We start from the raw sequence: 13,108 nt of genomic DNA, 5'->3' as shown, positions 1-13,108 counted from the left end.
AGCGCCAACATCCCCTGCTGGCGCGCTGCCTGGCGCCGCGTCACATTCGCGCAGTCAGTTGTATAATTCCTGATTTTGTCAAACATTCTCCAACGCCTGCTGTCACTGTTTCTTCTCATTCACAAGAAGTCGCAGGGAATATGACCGCATTCACAGCTGCTGAGACCCCTAACTAGGCCCCGCATTGGAAAGTCCGGACCAAGGATACTACTGAAAATTTTAGTCGTACGGAGCGAGACTCTCAACGTGTGGATTCGCATCGTCAACTATTCCATCACTCTAAAGACATCGAAATGGCCGACGTCTACAGTTCAACAGGGTTAGAAGAATTCTCACAAACTCGGCCAACCGACGGCCTATTCGATGATGAGATTGTTCCCATCAGTGGAACACAGCAGGATGCCGACGAGTCGCCGGCGGAGGATTTGGGTGCTAGATCTGATACCACAGCCGATCGCGAAACGCATAGACATGCAGAAGAACGAACAAAGCAGGAAGAATCCAGCGCGGAAAGAGAGACTGATGGGACGGCTGCCCTTGCGGCAAAGGAGACCGAAACGGACAATGCCGAACAAAGGCCAGAAACTAGAGATAGTGCCACCCCGCCAAGGGACGCCGCAACCGATGAAAGCAGGAAGGGGAGGAGGGAGGCCAAGTCAGCAGCCCAGCGCGTACGTGCCATTCTAGGCGATCGAAGTGGGAGCGGCAGTATTAGGAAGGTAAGTTGTGGTAAGATTTTCCGCATCCAGAGAATGTAGGTCGCTGACGGTAAGTCGCGGTTCGCAGTCTCGACTCACCGAAGAAGAACTTGCTGAGCGGATGGCCGCCGCCAAGCTCAATGCGGCCAAGGTAGCCGCAGCCCACGCGCGGGCGGAAGCAGACGAGGCCTCCTTCCAAGAGAGAGAGAAGATTGCGGCGGAGAAGCGCCGACAGGAATCGCTGAATCGCAAGGCCATGGAAGAGGAACGAGAACGCAATCGACAGCGCAAGCTGAATGCGCAGAAGCAGCGGGAATGGGACGCGGATAAGAGGACGCGGGAGGATTCCCATCGCGGTCGTCGAGGTGGTGGTCGGTATCATCGAGGCATGTATGGCGCAGTTGCCGGCTCATCACGCCGTCATAAGACGATAGAGAAGGCGGAGACAGTGGAGGATGCATCCAGTCCTCCAGAGCAGAAGCAACAGGAGAACGAAGCCAACGGAGACAGAGGGTCCTCTACTGTTGACGGCGCCGAGGCGCAGGCCTCACCTAAAGTCAGCGACGAGGGCCAGAAGGAGGAGGCAGCTGGTGACGCATCCCCGGGCGATCCGGAACAGAGCCAGCCAATCGCCGATGGAGATTCAATATCGCCTACTGAAGAGACATGGGCAGAGCAGGTCGAATCTGCTAGCAAGTAACGAAGTTTTTTATACGTGATATGATTACTATCGCTTATGCTTGTTTGATACGAAGACATGAGACACGACTGGAATATAGTGGACAACAGTTTAACGATTGAACTAACATGGACCTTGGAGCCAAGGGCATTCATTCCTGTGCATTTCAGGCTGGACATGTCGTGGCCAGATCAACTGTTCATCTGAGCAGCGTAGGCGAAGCTTGTTAGAACACGCGGCCGAGGGATGTTTTGGAAGACTTTTTCGGTCATCGCTGAGGTGTGAACCCAAACAAACCTCGAACGGGGCCGAGCCTCCTGTCTCCTATTACCATTTCCAAACTAGACGGATGTCTCTGCCGTCGGGATTCGAGCTATCTAATTGAGGCGTTAAAGCCCAGGCCAGGAGGCGTACTTGGCACAGAACCCTAATCAGACCTACCCTAAACCCAACATCTAATATGCATCGCAAATTGACAGAGCTACATGCAATCATTACAGTCTGCAGGGGAAGTTTTTGAAAAATCGACACGCTCAAAATGTTAACAGCCGGATATGAACCCTGATGCCTGAATACTTCTTTTACTTGGCCCTCTTAGTCATAAGGGCGCGCCGAGTGCTAGGACCTTGACTAATGTCTGGTTGGTGCCAGCAAAACCAGGGATTCAACCAGGTTTCGCGCGGGAGCATCATGATGATATCATAGGCATAAGATATCAGAACAAGCAAGTAATTCTCAAAACTCCATGTGTTTCTGAACGCGGAATAATTTAAAGATACGCAGGCGAAATTGAGATTTAATCGATTACGATTGTATAAAAAAGACTGGCCTTGCTGCTGACTAGAGGACATTAAGAATAGATTTAAACGAGTTTTGCATCCAACACCAGTTCCCAACTAGTTACTTGAAAAACGATTAAACATGCCGAACCCATCATCATCCAGCAACGACGTCGGCAATCACCCGCAAATCTCCACCGCCGGCGGCGCCAGCGCCGTGCCCACACCCGCCAACAACGCCGACGGCGGCTCCGGCTGGGGCGATAAGGACTTCTTCAAGGGCGGTGGCGGCAAGACCATCGCGGGAAGCAATCAAGGCGTCGGGCATGCTCCGATGCCGAACCCCGCTGCCTCGTTTGGCAATTTCCTAGGATTGAGCGAGCAAAAAGAGGCCGCCAACGCGAATATGACGAGTCGGTTCAAGGCCGCGGCCGAAGGGAGTGAGGATGATGTTCCCAAGGCCGGCACGTGTGAGACGGAGGATCATAGTTTCCAGAATCATAAGCCGGGATGTCCGCGGGGCCCGGTTGCGACGGCGAAGGAGTTTTTGACCAGGTTAGTTCTCTAGTTTGCCTTGGGGATGAATTTCGTTCTCTAATGATTTGAACTTAGGGCTGCCGGCTATGCGGGTGACGAGTGATAACTGATGGATTTGATCGTTTGGCTTTCGACTCACTGCATTGTATTGCCAATGATATTGTACATGGATTATCAATGGAGTTTATTGGGTATCTCATTTCAATAGTTTACTCGGTCTTGGCTGATTTGCCCTTGAATCGGTCGCGCAGCGCGACAAATGCCCCCTTGAGGCGAGCCTTGAGTCCGTAAGACTGCAATGCCGGCTCGTCAACCGGCACCAAGCGGCGCATTAGTAGGTTAAAGATACTTCCAAAGCCAAGCGCCATCACTGTGCTTGTCAGGATGATGACGTTGTAGGGCATACTGAAATCCGGAGTAGGAAGCGACAGCAAGAGTCCCGTCGTGCGCAGATACACGGGTATACGACCTTTGTCGTTGCCCAAAATACGAATCACGGCGGGCGCCACGTTGAAGCCTCGGTTGGCGTCTGGTGGATATTCAGTGTATCGGAGGATAGCTTTCTCCACATCGTAGATCAGGGTCACGATCGATGCGGCTGGAACAGAGATCACCAGCTCAAGCTGCGTGCCTCGTTCGCGATCTACTGCTGGCCGGTAGAAGATGTCCTTGACAATCTCGGACACGGGAATTTGTCGGGAGTTCCCATCGCTGTCGATCACAGTCGCCTGCAAGGTATGCAGGTATGGCCGCATGAACCACGGCAGTGACTCGAAGTAAACAAAATCCACTGCGTCAGTGGTCGACGGATTCCTGAAGATGACCCGCATACCACCGCGCTCCTGGCCATATCCAATGATGGTCCGCTCTGCGTGCAACAAGCCTTGTTCCAGAGGGACCGATGTCTTCAACTCTTGCTTGGGAAGTTCCAGGTCGAAAGTTTGATGCGGCATTAACGCGTAGCAGCGTGAGAGACCATCGGGATTCCTCGACTCGAACGCCCCAGCGCTGATGAAGACGGTCCGTTCATGCGGAACCTTTAGGCAGACAGTCTGAAGCCCAGCTCCATCGTCATCCGTGAGTGGGCAGTGGCCATTGATCGGGCGACCAAAAACCTCGGAAAGAGACCACGAGGTTTCGATGTTCTTTTCCAACGGAAAGCAGGTGTCTCCGGAGTGGTATGGCTTCGACTCATCGCAGTCGAGTTTATCTTTGGGCACAGGCCGTGGGATAGGATTTTCTGCCGAAATCAGCTTCAGAACAAGAGTTTTGACGTAAAAGGGACCTACCCCGCGGGCGCTTGGACCGCTCAATGTCCAACACCATGTCAATTGTCTGCTCGATTTCAACCAGGCATTCATCCTGATCTGACGGGCATATCGGTCGCACATCGATGGACATGCTTTGCCAAGACGCATCAAATAATTTATGCCCGTCAAGCAAGCTAGAAATTCCGGCTTTCCCTTTGCAAGGAAGCATCTTGATGAAAGGGGTCAGATTCTCGGTACAGACGACCTCTCCGGGGAGAGTCCCATGCAACAGGTGTAGCTGATCTGACGCGGCATGGTCTCCAACCGGTTCAAACGAGAAAGAAGGCTGTGTGGTACGGGTGGAATCTATGAAATTCATCGAGGCGCAAAAGAGGCCCGACAGGGACTGTGTCAAGGAGATCCATTTCGAAAATGCCCTAAATGACGGTCAACATTCCCCAGGTACATAAGATAGCAAAAGGACGTCGTATACTTTTCCTGATCAACAGCATCAATCCATGCCCAAAGTTCTACACCTGTCGCGCCTTCTTTGAACCCATTCCATGGTCGTGCCCCCCAAGTCTCAGCATCCCATCTGCCAGTCGTGAACCTTAGATGGAGCTCTTTTGTATTTGTATGCTGCAAAATCTGCCCAAAAGACCGCGGGAAGAAGCGGAAATTCTGCTTCTCAAAAGCCGAGATCGACGAATTGCTGCGGAAATTGAATGATGCGCGAAGCGACGAGCCGGGAAGGGGCTGTAAATCGAGTCGTTCGTAGTAGTCGGACGCGGCGATCGAGCGGCTTGCTATCGTCCCGAGCAGGACGCAAAATAAAAGTAGAAGAGCCATGCCGGCATGCTAGAAAGTCACCATATAACCACGCGTTCTCTGCAACACAGCGAGGACAGGGTGTCCAATCCTATTGGTGGCGGATAGGGTTCTTACGCAACGCGGAGTGCCGTCGCGACCCCGGCAAAAAGTAGACAACGCGCCAGCAGACTCTGGCGGCTGCGGTAAGAGGTAAAAAACCAAGGGCTGGGTTCCTCGATTGTCGAAATGCTATTCTACCTCGCCCTTTGCTCAGTTCTTCGATATTGAGGCCAGATGTCTCTACGAAGGACCATATGCTCAGTCGCTAACGCTCATTGGATGATTCAGTGTCGATGCCGCATAAGCTAGCCTGATTTGGCTAGTTCATCTTGCCTTGAGCAGCGGCGCGACTTCAAAGTCCTCCAGTATTCTCCGCAGCGAAGAGGTTTTCGAAGCTGATCTTCACATCCAAGACTGCGCAGGATTGGTCGCAAGAGTTACCTTGTGGTCAACTGCTATTGCAGACTTTACCAAAGACCTCTGGTGTTGGAAAAGGAGACTGATTTACGGCACTTTACATCTTCGGCTCGCTTTCCATCATGGCGGCCGAGCAGAGAAAGCTGCTTGAGCAGCTCATGGGAGGTGCGCTTCCCTTCTTGCATAGCGTCGATAAACCGCATAGACTAACATTTTTTTATAGCTGACCAGCTCATGGGCTTTGGTGCCGGCTCCCGTAACACGCAACTGTCTATTACAGACCCCAAGGTCTGCCGCTCCTACCTTGTCGGCACTTGTCCACACGATCAGTTCACCAACACTAAACAAGATTTTGGACCGTGTCCCAAGGTGCACAGCGAAGCGCTGAAAGCCGAGTATGAAGCGGCTTCGCCGGCCGAGAAGGCGAAATGGGGTTTCGAATACGATTATCTGCGTGACATGCAAAAATACATCGAAGAGTGCGACCGACGGATCGAGACGGCGCAGCGACGACTTGAGAAGACGCCGGATGAGATTCGACAGACGAATAACTTGGTAAAGTCTTTTGCGAAAAGGGCAGTAGTCTGACAGGAAGGCTGACATTCATTGTCAGCTAAGGCAAATATCAGATTTGTCCAAGACGATCAATGCCGGCCTCCTTGAAGTGTCGGTTCTCGGCGAGCTTGGCTGCGTGTCGCAAGCATTCCAAGAACTGTTCAAGATTCGCACCGCTAAATTGCAGAAGGAAACCTGCGAGCGTGAACTCAAGAATCTCTCCGACACTTCGGGCCCTTCCGGCCATCAGAAGCTGCAAGTCTGCGACGTATGCGGCGCGTATCTGAGCCGGCTAGATAACGATAGACGATTGGCGGATCACTTTTACGGCAAGATGCACATGGGATACTCTGATATGCGCAAGACATACAAGAAGCTTAGCGAGGAGCTTAAGGGACGACCGCCACCGGCACGGCACGATGATGGGGGATATGGTGATGAAGGCGGCTGGGGTGGCCGCGGTGGAGGTGGAGGAAGAGGATACGGCCGATCTGGCGGAGGATACAGACGCAAGGGTGGCGGAAGATGGTAAACCAGGTACTATCTACTCTCTAGCTTTTATTGATATTTTGCACTGTGTTCTGGCTCGGGCGGTTGTACTCTTAAGACTCTCATGCATAGCGCAGGGCGTTAAGTGTCGATTACGGTCTCAAGGTACTTGTTATGAAATTCAAAATTCGAACACAATAACGGACAAAGCCATGGGATATTTTGCATTCATCAACAGAAAACCTCCATGACACCTAGAGTACACAGACGGACGCAAAATCATGACCACACAAGACAAGGCATTATCACGGAGTTCAGAAGCTCCATGATTTGGATCACGACTCAATTCATCGAGCCAAGCCGCCAAATCCAATAAAACATTATTAACAACGGATACCAAAGAGATTGAACGAATCACGCATCACCGACCTTGACCGTTTCCCGCCCCGGCAGTCAACTGTTGAATAGCCTGAGTGAGGACCGTGTAGTCATTTGCGGCCGCAGGGTTGCGTGTGATAATGTCACGGACAAGGTTGAGTTGCGGCACATTGACATCCGGCACTTTCTTCAGCAGTTCTGTGATGGCAGGTGCTTGGGCCTGTGGGCCGAGGACGTGAAGAGCGGCTGCAATGCCGACAAGAGAAGGGGGAGGAGATTGTTGTGGCGGAAGCGGCTGCTGATGTTGAGGTGGATGAGGTTGTTGTGACGGTTGCTGCGGCGGCGGTGGTGGTGCGTATGTATGGTTAAAGCCCGGTTGTTGATGTGGTTGGAATTGCGAGCCAACGCCGTAGTTGGTGGCAGGGGAGTTGGGCGTCCAGGGTTGCATGGCCGGTGTTGTTGGGGTCGGGTGGTGCTGCTGCGTGAGCGGTGTGCCGCTGCTCAGGGGACTCGCGGCAGCAGCTGTCGTCGCCGGGTGATGCGATTCTTGAGTGGTGATATGCAGCGGAGTTGGCTGTTGAGAGGATGGGGTAGCCGAGCTGAAGTCGATTGCCTTGACCACGAATACTACTAGGAGAATCCGATCGGTCGTTGGGTCCTCTATTGAGTTGTTCTCGAGGAGCTCGATGAACTCCGGTTTCTTGCTCACCCCGGCTTCGATGGGAATGATGTACGTATCCTTGACGTTCGGCAGGGGATGCTTCCCGACCACACCGTATCGCTTGCGGTCAGTAAAGTAGTTGAACAGCTTGTCGAATTCCGCCCGTTCGGACGGGTCGTCGGGTGCGCTGACGGAAATGACGGTCACATCGGTTGTGTTGCTGAAGCGCAGGCCACACAGATAGTTGGTTGCCAGCTGGATCTCGATCCGTCCATCAACCTGCAAAACAGGGGGTATCATTTGATGCCAGGGTATTCGGCCGCTGAGGTCAGCACCTCCCACGTGTCGAGCAGTCGAACGGAACTCAGCGACGGGATGCATTGAAATTTTCCCTTGCCAGACTATGCCTCCGCTGTCAATGTCCTTTGGCGAGTAGGGTGGAGACTCGGGCTCTTCCTCCTCCTTTAGCAAATTGTCAATCTCCTCGTCGGCTTGAGCCTTGCTCTCAGGAGGCAGCTGCTGATGCAGATGCTCTGGAACTTCCGGAAACTCTGCATCGTGTCCGACAGCACTGGGCGAATGAGGATGACCGGTGTCGCCATTGGCCGCTGACCCCTGGGACACCTTGGCTTCACCAAACTCGGGTGGCTGCTGCGTCTTGGGGCTCACGCTTCGGCCAGCAGCGCGTACAGCGGGGTCAGGTGATTGGTTTTCCGCCTCAAAAGCTGCTCGCCGAGCGATTGTCGACGAGAAGATGGACTCTGAGACCCCAGCGTGCGTATCACCTTCGACAATCTCTTCGCCCTTGTGAGTTCTGCGAATCCGTGGCCTGTTTTCCTCCACGATGATGTGTTGTTTCTCGGCCTCACGCTTGATTTCGGCGTCTTTCTGCTGCTGCTCCTCACTAGCCATGGCTTGCGTGCTCATGGTCGACAACGCAGCCGTCGAAAGACTACCTACTAGCAGGCGATCTCGTAGAGAAGGGTTCTTCTTTACGTTAAACAAGATCGTCCGCAGCTGACTCTTATACTGTTCATTGGGCTCCCCGGATCCGCCACACAGGTTCGTGTACATGGCATGCTCGAGAGATAGACCTAGCGGCCGAGCAACATCATCCACCGACTTGTCCGAGGGTAGCTTGTAAGTCTGTTGTTTCTGGGCTTCTTGTATCTGGTCTACAAAAAGCTTGATAAGGGCATTCGCGCAACCTCTCCTTGCCGCGTTGCTGATCTCTTCCGGAGAGCTTGCCGGTTCGCGGCTAGCAGATGTACTCTCACGACCACCATCGGCTGCACTCCCCTTCCGAGACTGCGACACCGATGTTCGGCGCTCCTGATCTGTTAGACCGGCAGAGGAGGTACGCGGTTGCTTCTGCTTGTGTCCCTGAAAGAGCGTTAGACAGAACCACATACAAGAGGCGTCCGGGATACTTACAGAGTCAGTGGCCTGAGCCCCATCCAGCTTGCGTTTTTGGGCGCTGGACGGTTGCTGAGAATCGGCTTGAGCAGTCGCCGGAGCAGGAGTCTCAGGTGCTGCGTCCCCCTCAGGAGCAGGGGTTGACGCCGAACTGTTTTCAGCCTTGACATCACTCGCCCTTCCGCCGCCCTTTTTCGTACCACCCTTTCTCCCTCTTCTACGTTTCGCCTTTTTCTCCTCGATCTCTTGTTGTCGTCGTTTGGCGGCCTCTTCCCACGGTTTCTCGCCACGTGCAATCTTCTCAAGAAGCTCTTTATGATCCTCAGGCTTGCATTGCTCGCAAAAATACTCCGCAGGCTCCTGGCCCTTGGGAAATGTCAAGCCCATACAGTCATTATGTTGCCACGCCGAGCATTTGTCGCAGCAGATCATATCCCGCTCGATATCTTCCTCCTCTTCATATTCACCACATATGCATCGGATGATTTCTTCTTCTTCACTCGCAGGCGGCGGGGGTTCGGTTTGTTGTTTCGTGGATTTGTCCTTCGATTGTGTCTTGGAAGATTTGCTCCTCTTTGGGGGTTCTTGGATCAAATCCAGGTTCTTGTGTTGGCCTTTTGTGGCGCGTCCTGATCGTCGAGGTTGCTCTGTAAGACTCATTGTTAGCATGTAAATCGCATGTAAACGTGCATGCTTCGGGCACACTCGGCCCTCTGCCTGATCTAGACACTGGGGAAGCATTGAAGCTTACCAGACATGGTGACGTTGCAAAAGATATGAATGGTACTAGTGATTCTACGACCAAACAAGCGTCGACTTCTTGTTCAACAACACCAGTCGCGTGTGTATCACACCTGGGTTGGGGGCAGTCGCTCTACGACACGGGGGCTGCTAGTAGATACAATGCGAACAATGTCTGGGTTGGAAGAGAGTGCATCCAGATGTCAAGTGAGCTACTCCGCCAACTTTTATCTCCAAAGCAATACACCCTCGTGTTGTCGACTGCCAAAACTCCCTGTCACCGGGACTTGCTTGTTGCATGCAGACGCGTAATGATTTCAGTGGTGACTGGCTGTATAAGGCGATTTATAGTCGCAAACGGTTGTGATACTTGATGCGAAAAGAAAATCGCTGACAAAGACCGCAGGAGAAGAGATCTCGAGATGATAAAGGGTCGTAAACTGCGTGGTTGATGGGCGAGAAGTGTTGACGAAGAGGGAATGTCGAACAATGAAGGATTTTAAATTCGTCGCTATACCGTTTCAGGTTAGTCTAGTTTTCACGTGATGTCACTGACAGGCGGCATGTGACCTGCAGAGGTTCAGCCACAGGTCGATTACATAAGCCAAACCAGCCACACTTTGACGCCACAATGCGCGTCATCAACTGGACTGTCTCGGGTTGCACATGCGACTTGCTAGCCCGTCATTCCAAGCTGGAAACGCACCCCCAACAGGTTTCATTTGAAGCCAATATTGCATGAGCCATGGCTGACGTTCGGTCCCTTCTTCGGAGTGAACTGGCATCTCGAGGGGCAGCACCTCAGAAACCAAGCACCGGCACGCGAATTACCAAGAAGAGAAGAATAGAATCTGTCGATGATGCCACTTCAAAACGGCTACGATCCGAAGGTCCCCCAGAAACTACGGCCGAGGAGGCGAGTGAACAACAAAGTCCGAGGAGTCTGAGCGAAGCACCGGAACACGATGCGCTGGAAGACTCCGGTCCTATAATCGTTCCACCACCCGCCGACGAAGACGAGAGCGTTATACAAGATACTGCGCAGCCTTCAGTCTCTGATGGTGATGCTGGGCCCGCAAGGCCCGCAGATGAGGTGGACGAAGAAGAATGGGCTGCATTCGAACGAGAGGTTGTCGCTCCAACACGAACCCCCCAGCTCCCAGCGGCTGCAACAGCGGCTGCGACCATTTCGGCTGCGCCAATCTCGGCTGAAGAATTGGCAGCACAGCAACAGCGACAAAACGAGGAAGCTTCACGAGCACGGGAGGCAGATGTTGAGGGTGAAAAAGAAGATGCAGCCCGCTTGCTTGAGGAAGAGTTTGATGAGATGGAGCAATTAGAGGAGAGGGTCAAACGATTAAAGGAGAAACGTGAGGCACTGCGCAGACAAGGGCCTGAGCAGCCGGAAGACGCGACCAATGGGACAGCCACAACAACCGAAAATGCCGAATCCGCCACGAAACAGGCGGGGTATGAAAGCGACGAAGAGGACGAAGGTGATGAAGATTGGGATGATTGGAGGTTTCGATGATACGAATTGGTACAATGGGATCACAATTTCTGTACATTATTGATACCCTGATCAGTTCAATACCTTTTTCATTTGCGCCGTCTATGCTTTTTATCATACTTTCGCCTTATCATCGCGCGTAGTTTCGGATCTGTCCGCATCCTCCATGTAACTCCGTAGGCTATCTTTTCCGCTGATTCGCATAGCTTGCTCTAATTCGGCCTCCTCTTGTCGCAGCAAATGCTTCCCACGCATTATTTCCCCTCTTTGTCGCCGCTTTTCCGCCTCTACACGCCGTTCTCGTTCTGCCAGCGCCCTTTCCCGCTTCTCCCGCTCCTCTTTCTTCCGTCTTCGTTCTTCTTGCTCTTCCACTGAAAGCTCTTCGCCATCCTCCGGAGGCGGCGGCAAAGTGGATATGTAGGCTTCAATCAGAGGATCTCTGATCTTCGGAGGTAGCGAAATATATCGGATATCCGTAAGGATTGCTGGGGGCAGAGCCTCGATGCTCGTCGACCTGTTAAGCTGTTGGATAGGCACAGACTTCAACAACGCTGACAGGTCCGACTTCCGTGTACTCTCCGGCAGCTTTAGTCGTGCTATGTGCTCCCGGTAATATTTCTCCCTGTCCTTGTCTGATAACCGCGTGTGTTTCATCTCCTCCTCCTTGCGGTATTTGCGCTTGAATTCCTGCCAGTACAATTTTGGCGTCGCATGTTCTTGTAGGAAGGCCAAGTATCTGATCCGTGGATCCTTCTTTTCCTCTTTTTCCTTCTTCTCTTTGATTTGTTGAATGCGTTCGCGAGACCACTCCGAGAACACCTCCCGCCGCGCTTTCATATTGGGCAAGACAGTGTATCGGGTGTCATTTATGATCTTACCCTCCTCAATTATCTGCTCCCACGGCGAGAATGGATTGACCTGATAGTCATCGAGTAAGTCTCGAAATAGACCAGCGGCCTCTTCGTCTGTGAGAGGCAATCCTTCTGCGCCTTCCTCGTATCCCTCTTCACCAGGCGCTCCGTACTCGCCGGGTTCCAACCCATACTCCTCGCCCATGGCTGCCAACTGATATTCGATATCCTCCTCGTTGAACTCCAGCGGTTGATCTTCGCCCTGCCCGGCGCCGTCCGTTCGAGGCCTCTTGTTGGCCTGTTCTTCTTCATCCTCATCGTCCGTGACCTCCACCTCCTCATATTCATCACTGTCATATGCATCAGCTGATGCGGACGCGGTCGGGGCTGCCTTAGGTTCATTCGACGCTGTTTCTGCTCCTCGTTCTTCTTGTTCAACTTCCTCGCCCCGCTCTCTCCTCTCTTTCTTTTCCCTCTCTATCCTATCGAGTTCGACAACAGCTTTCAGGACATGCTCCGGAAATTTCCAATAACTTTCTTTGGTCTCTGGATTGTGCACAAATCGGCGACCGAGCTTTGTTTTCACCAACCACCATGGTGGGCAACCTGGAATGACCTGCTTCGACTTCGGCCGATCCTCGAGTTGACGATGACGGCGGTCTTGATATCCCCTTCCACCTTGGAATCCGACACCACTCTGTGAGTCCGCAGATGTCGTACTCACGGGGCCGTACGGGGTTGAAGAGAAGGGCGGCAAATATTGCGGCGAGTACTCGGGAACTGTTGGCGCCGGAGGAGGTCCTGGGCTGGCAGGCGCCGTTGGTCGCTTGTATGTCGACTGTTTGGTTTCAGCATTATAGTAGTAGACATGACCTAGAGCAATCGTCAGATTCCTATTTACGGCTTTGAGCATCGTATTCTCAGCGTACCTGAGGGCGCACGATGTTCGGTCCACCCTGGAGGTAGTGGAGGAGGCGGAGTGTACGTAGACTTGAGCATCTTGATCAGAAATCACCAAATAAGCATTATTTAGATTGTACGTCAGCAGCCAGGATTTGGGAAATGTCGAGAGCTTATCGTTCTGGAAGCTGGAGAAGGAATGTTGCAATCTTGAACTTGATAGGCCACGGGCCGAGCTTAGGCGGAGTGACGCGCGAACTCCAGTTGCCTGGCCCTCTTTTGTAGCTCCAGCTTCAACAAACCGTCAATCAGCTCCCACTTAACTCCTTCTACGCCTCCCGTTTCTTCCGCATCGGGATTGTCTGAAATTCTACAAA

At 52.8% G+C, this 13,108-nt stretch overlaps 7 protein-coding genes across 7 annotated transcripts; 4 read left to right on the top strand and 3 right to left on the bottom strand.

Annotated features, from left to right (window-relative positions):
* Positions 1 to 293: 293 nt before the first annotated feature.
* Positions 294 to 1,398, top strand: VTN49DRAFT_571 (uncharacterized protein; the record flags this gene model as incomplete). The annotated part of the gene is made up of 2 exons (XM_069413797.1): positions 294 to 719; positions 787 to 1,398. 2 exons carry the CDS (start codon positions 294 to 296, stop codon positions 1,396 to 1,398), a joined length of 1,038 nt encoding a protein of 345 aa, XP_069271262.1.
* Positions 1,399 to 2,298: 900 nt separating this feature from the next.
* VTN49DRAFT_570 (uncharacterized protein) lies at positions 2,299 to 2,796 on the top strand (the record flags this gene model as incomplete). The annotated part of the gene is made up of 2 exons (XM_069413786.1): positions 2,299 to 2,711; positions 2,769 to 2,796. 2 exons carry the CDS (start codon positions 2,299 to 2,301, stop codon positions 2,794 to 2,796), a joined length of 441 nt encoding a protein of 146 aa, XP_069271261.1.
* Positions 2,797 to 2,902: 106 nt separating this feature from the next.
* On the bottom strand, positions 2,903 to 4,792 carry VTN49DRAFT_569 (uncharacterized protein; the record flags this gene model as incomplete). The annotated part of the gene is made up of 3 exons (XM_069413774.1): positions 2,903 to 3,933; positions 3,983 to 4,380; positions 4,437 to 4,792. 3 exons carry the CDS (start codon positions 4,790 to 4,792, stop codon positions 2,903 to 2,905), a joined length of 1,785 nt encoding a protein of 594 aa, XP_069271260.1.
* Positions 4,793 to 5,352: 560 nt separating this feature from the next.
* Positions 5,353 to 6,317, top strand: VTN49DRAFT_568 (uncharacterized protein; the record flags this gene model as incomplete). The annotated part of the gene is made up of 3 exons (XM_069413763.1): positions 5,353 to 5,395; positions 5,454 to 5,785; positions 5,844 to 6,317. The coding sequence occupies 3 exons, from the start codon at positions 5,353 to 5,355 to the stop codon at positions 6,315 to 6,317; spliced, it is 849 nt and encodes a 282-aa protein (XP_069271259.1).
* A 378-nt stretch (positions 6,318 to 6,695) lies between these two features.
* VTN49DRAFT_567 (uncharacterized protein) lies at positions 6,696 to 9,487 on the bottom strand (the record flags this gene model as incomplete). The annotated part of the gene is made up of 3 exons (XM_069413752.1): positions 6,696 to 8,696; positions 8,748 to 9,376; positions 9,481 to 9,487. The coding sequence occupies 3 exons, from the start codon at positions 9,485 to 9,487 to the stop codon at positions 6,696 to 6,698; spliced, it is 2,637 nt and encodes an 878-aa protein (XP_069271258.1).
* Positions 9,488 to 10,215: 728 nt separating this feature from the next.
* VTN49DRAFT_566 (uncharacterized protein) lies at positions 10,216 to 11,001 on the top strand (the record flags this gene model as incomplete). The annotated part of the gene is made up of 1 exon (XM_069413741.1): positions 10,216 to 11,001. The coding sequence occupies one exon, from the start codon at positions 10,216 to 10,218 to the stop codon at positions 10,999 to 11,001; it is 786 nt and encodes a 261-aa protein (XP_069271257.1).
* Positions 11,002 to 11,094: 93 nt separating this feature from the next.
* VTN49DRAFT_565 (uncharacterized protein) lies at positions 11,095 to 12,830 on the bottom strand (the record flags this gene model as incomplete). Its single annotated transcript, XM_069413730.1, has 2 exons — positions 11,095 to 12,704; positions 12,761 to 12,830. 2 exons carry the CDS (start codon positions 12,828 to 12,830, stop codon positions 11,095 to 11,097), a joined length of 1,680 nt encoding a protein of 559 aa, XP_069271256.1.
* Between the last annotated feature and the right edge of the window lie 278 nt (positions 12,831 to 13,108).

The sequence above is a fragment of the Thermomyces lanuginosus genome (assembly GCF_041956635.1).
Source record: "Thermomyces lanuginosus strain ATCC 200065 unplaced genomic scaffold VTN49scaffold_17, whole genome shotgun sequence".
Classification (NCBI taxonomy): Eukaryota; Fungi; Ascomycota; class Eurotiomycetes; order Eurotiales; family Trichocomaceae; genus Thermomyces; species Thermomyces lanuginosus.
This window is presented reverse-complemented; position numbering and strand designations above follow the sequence as displayed.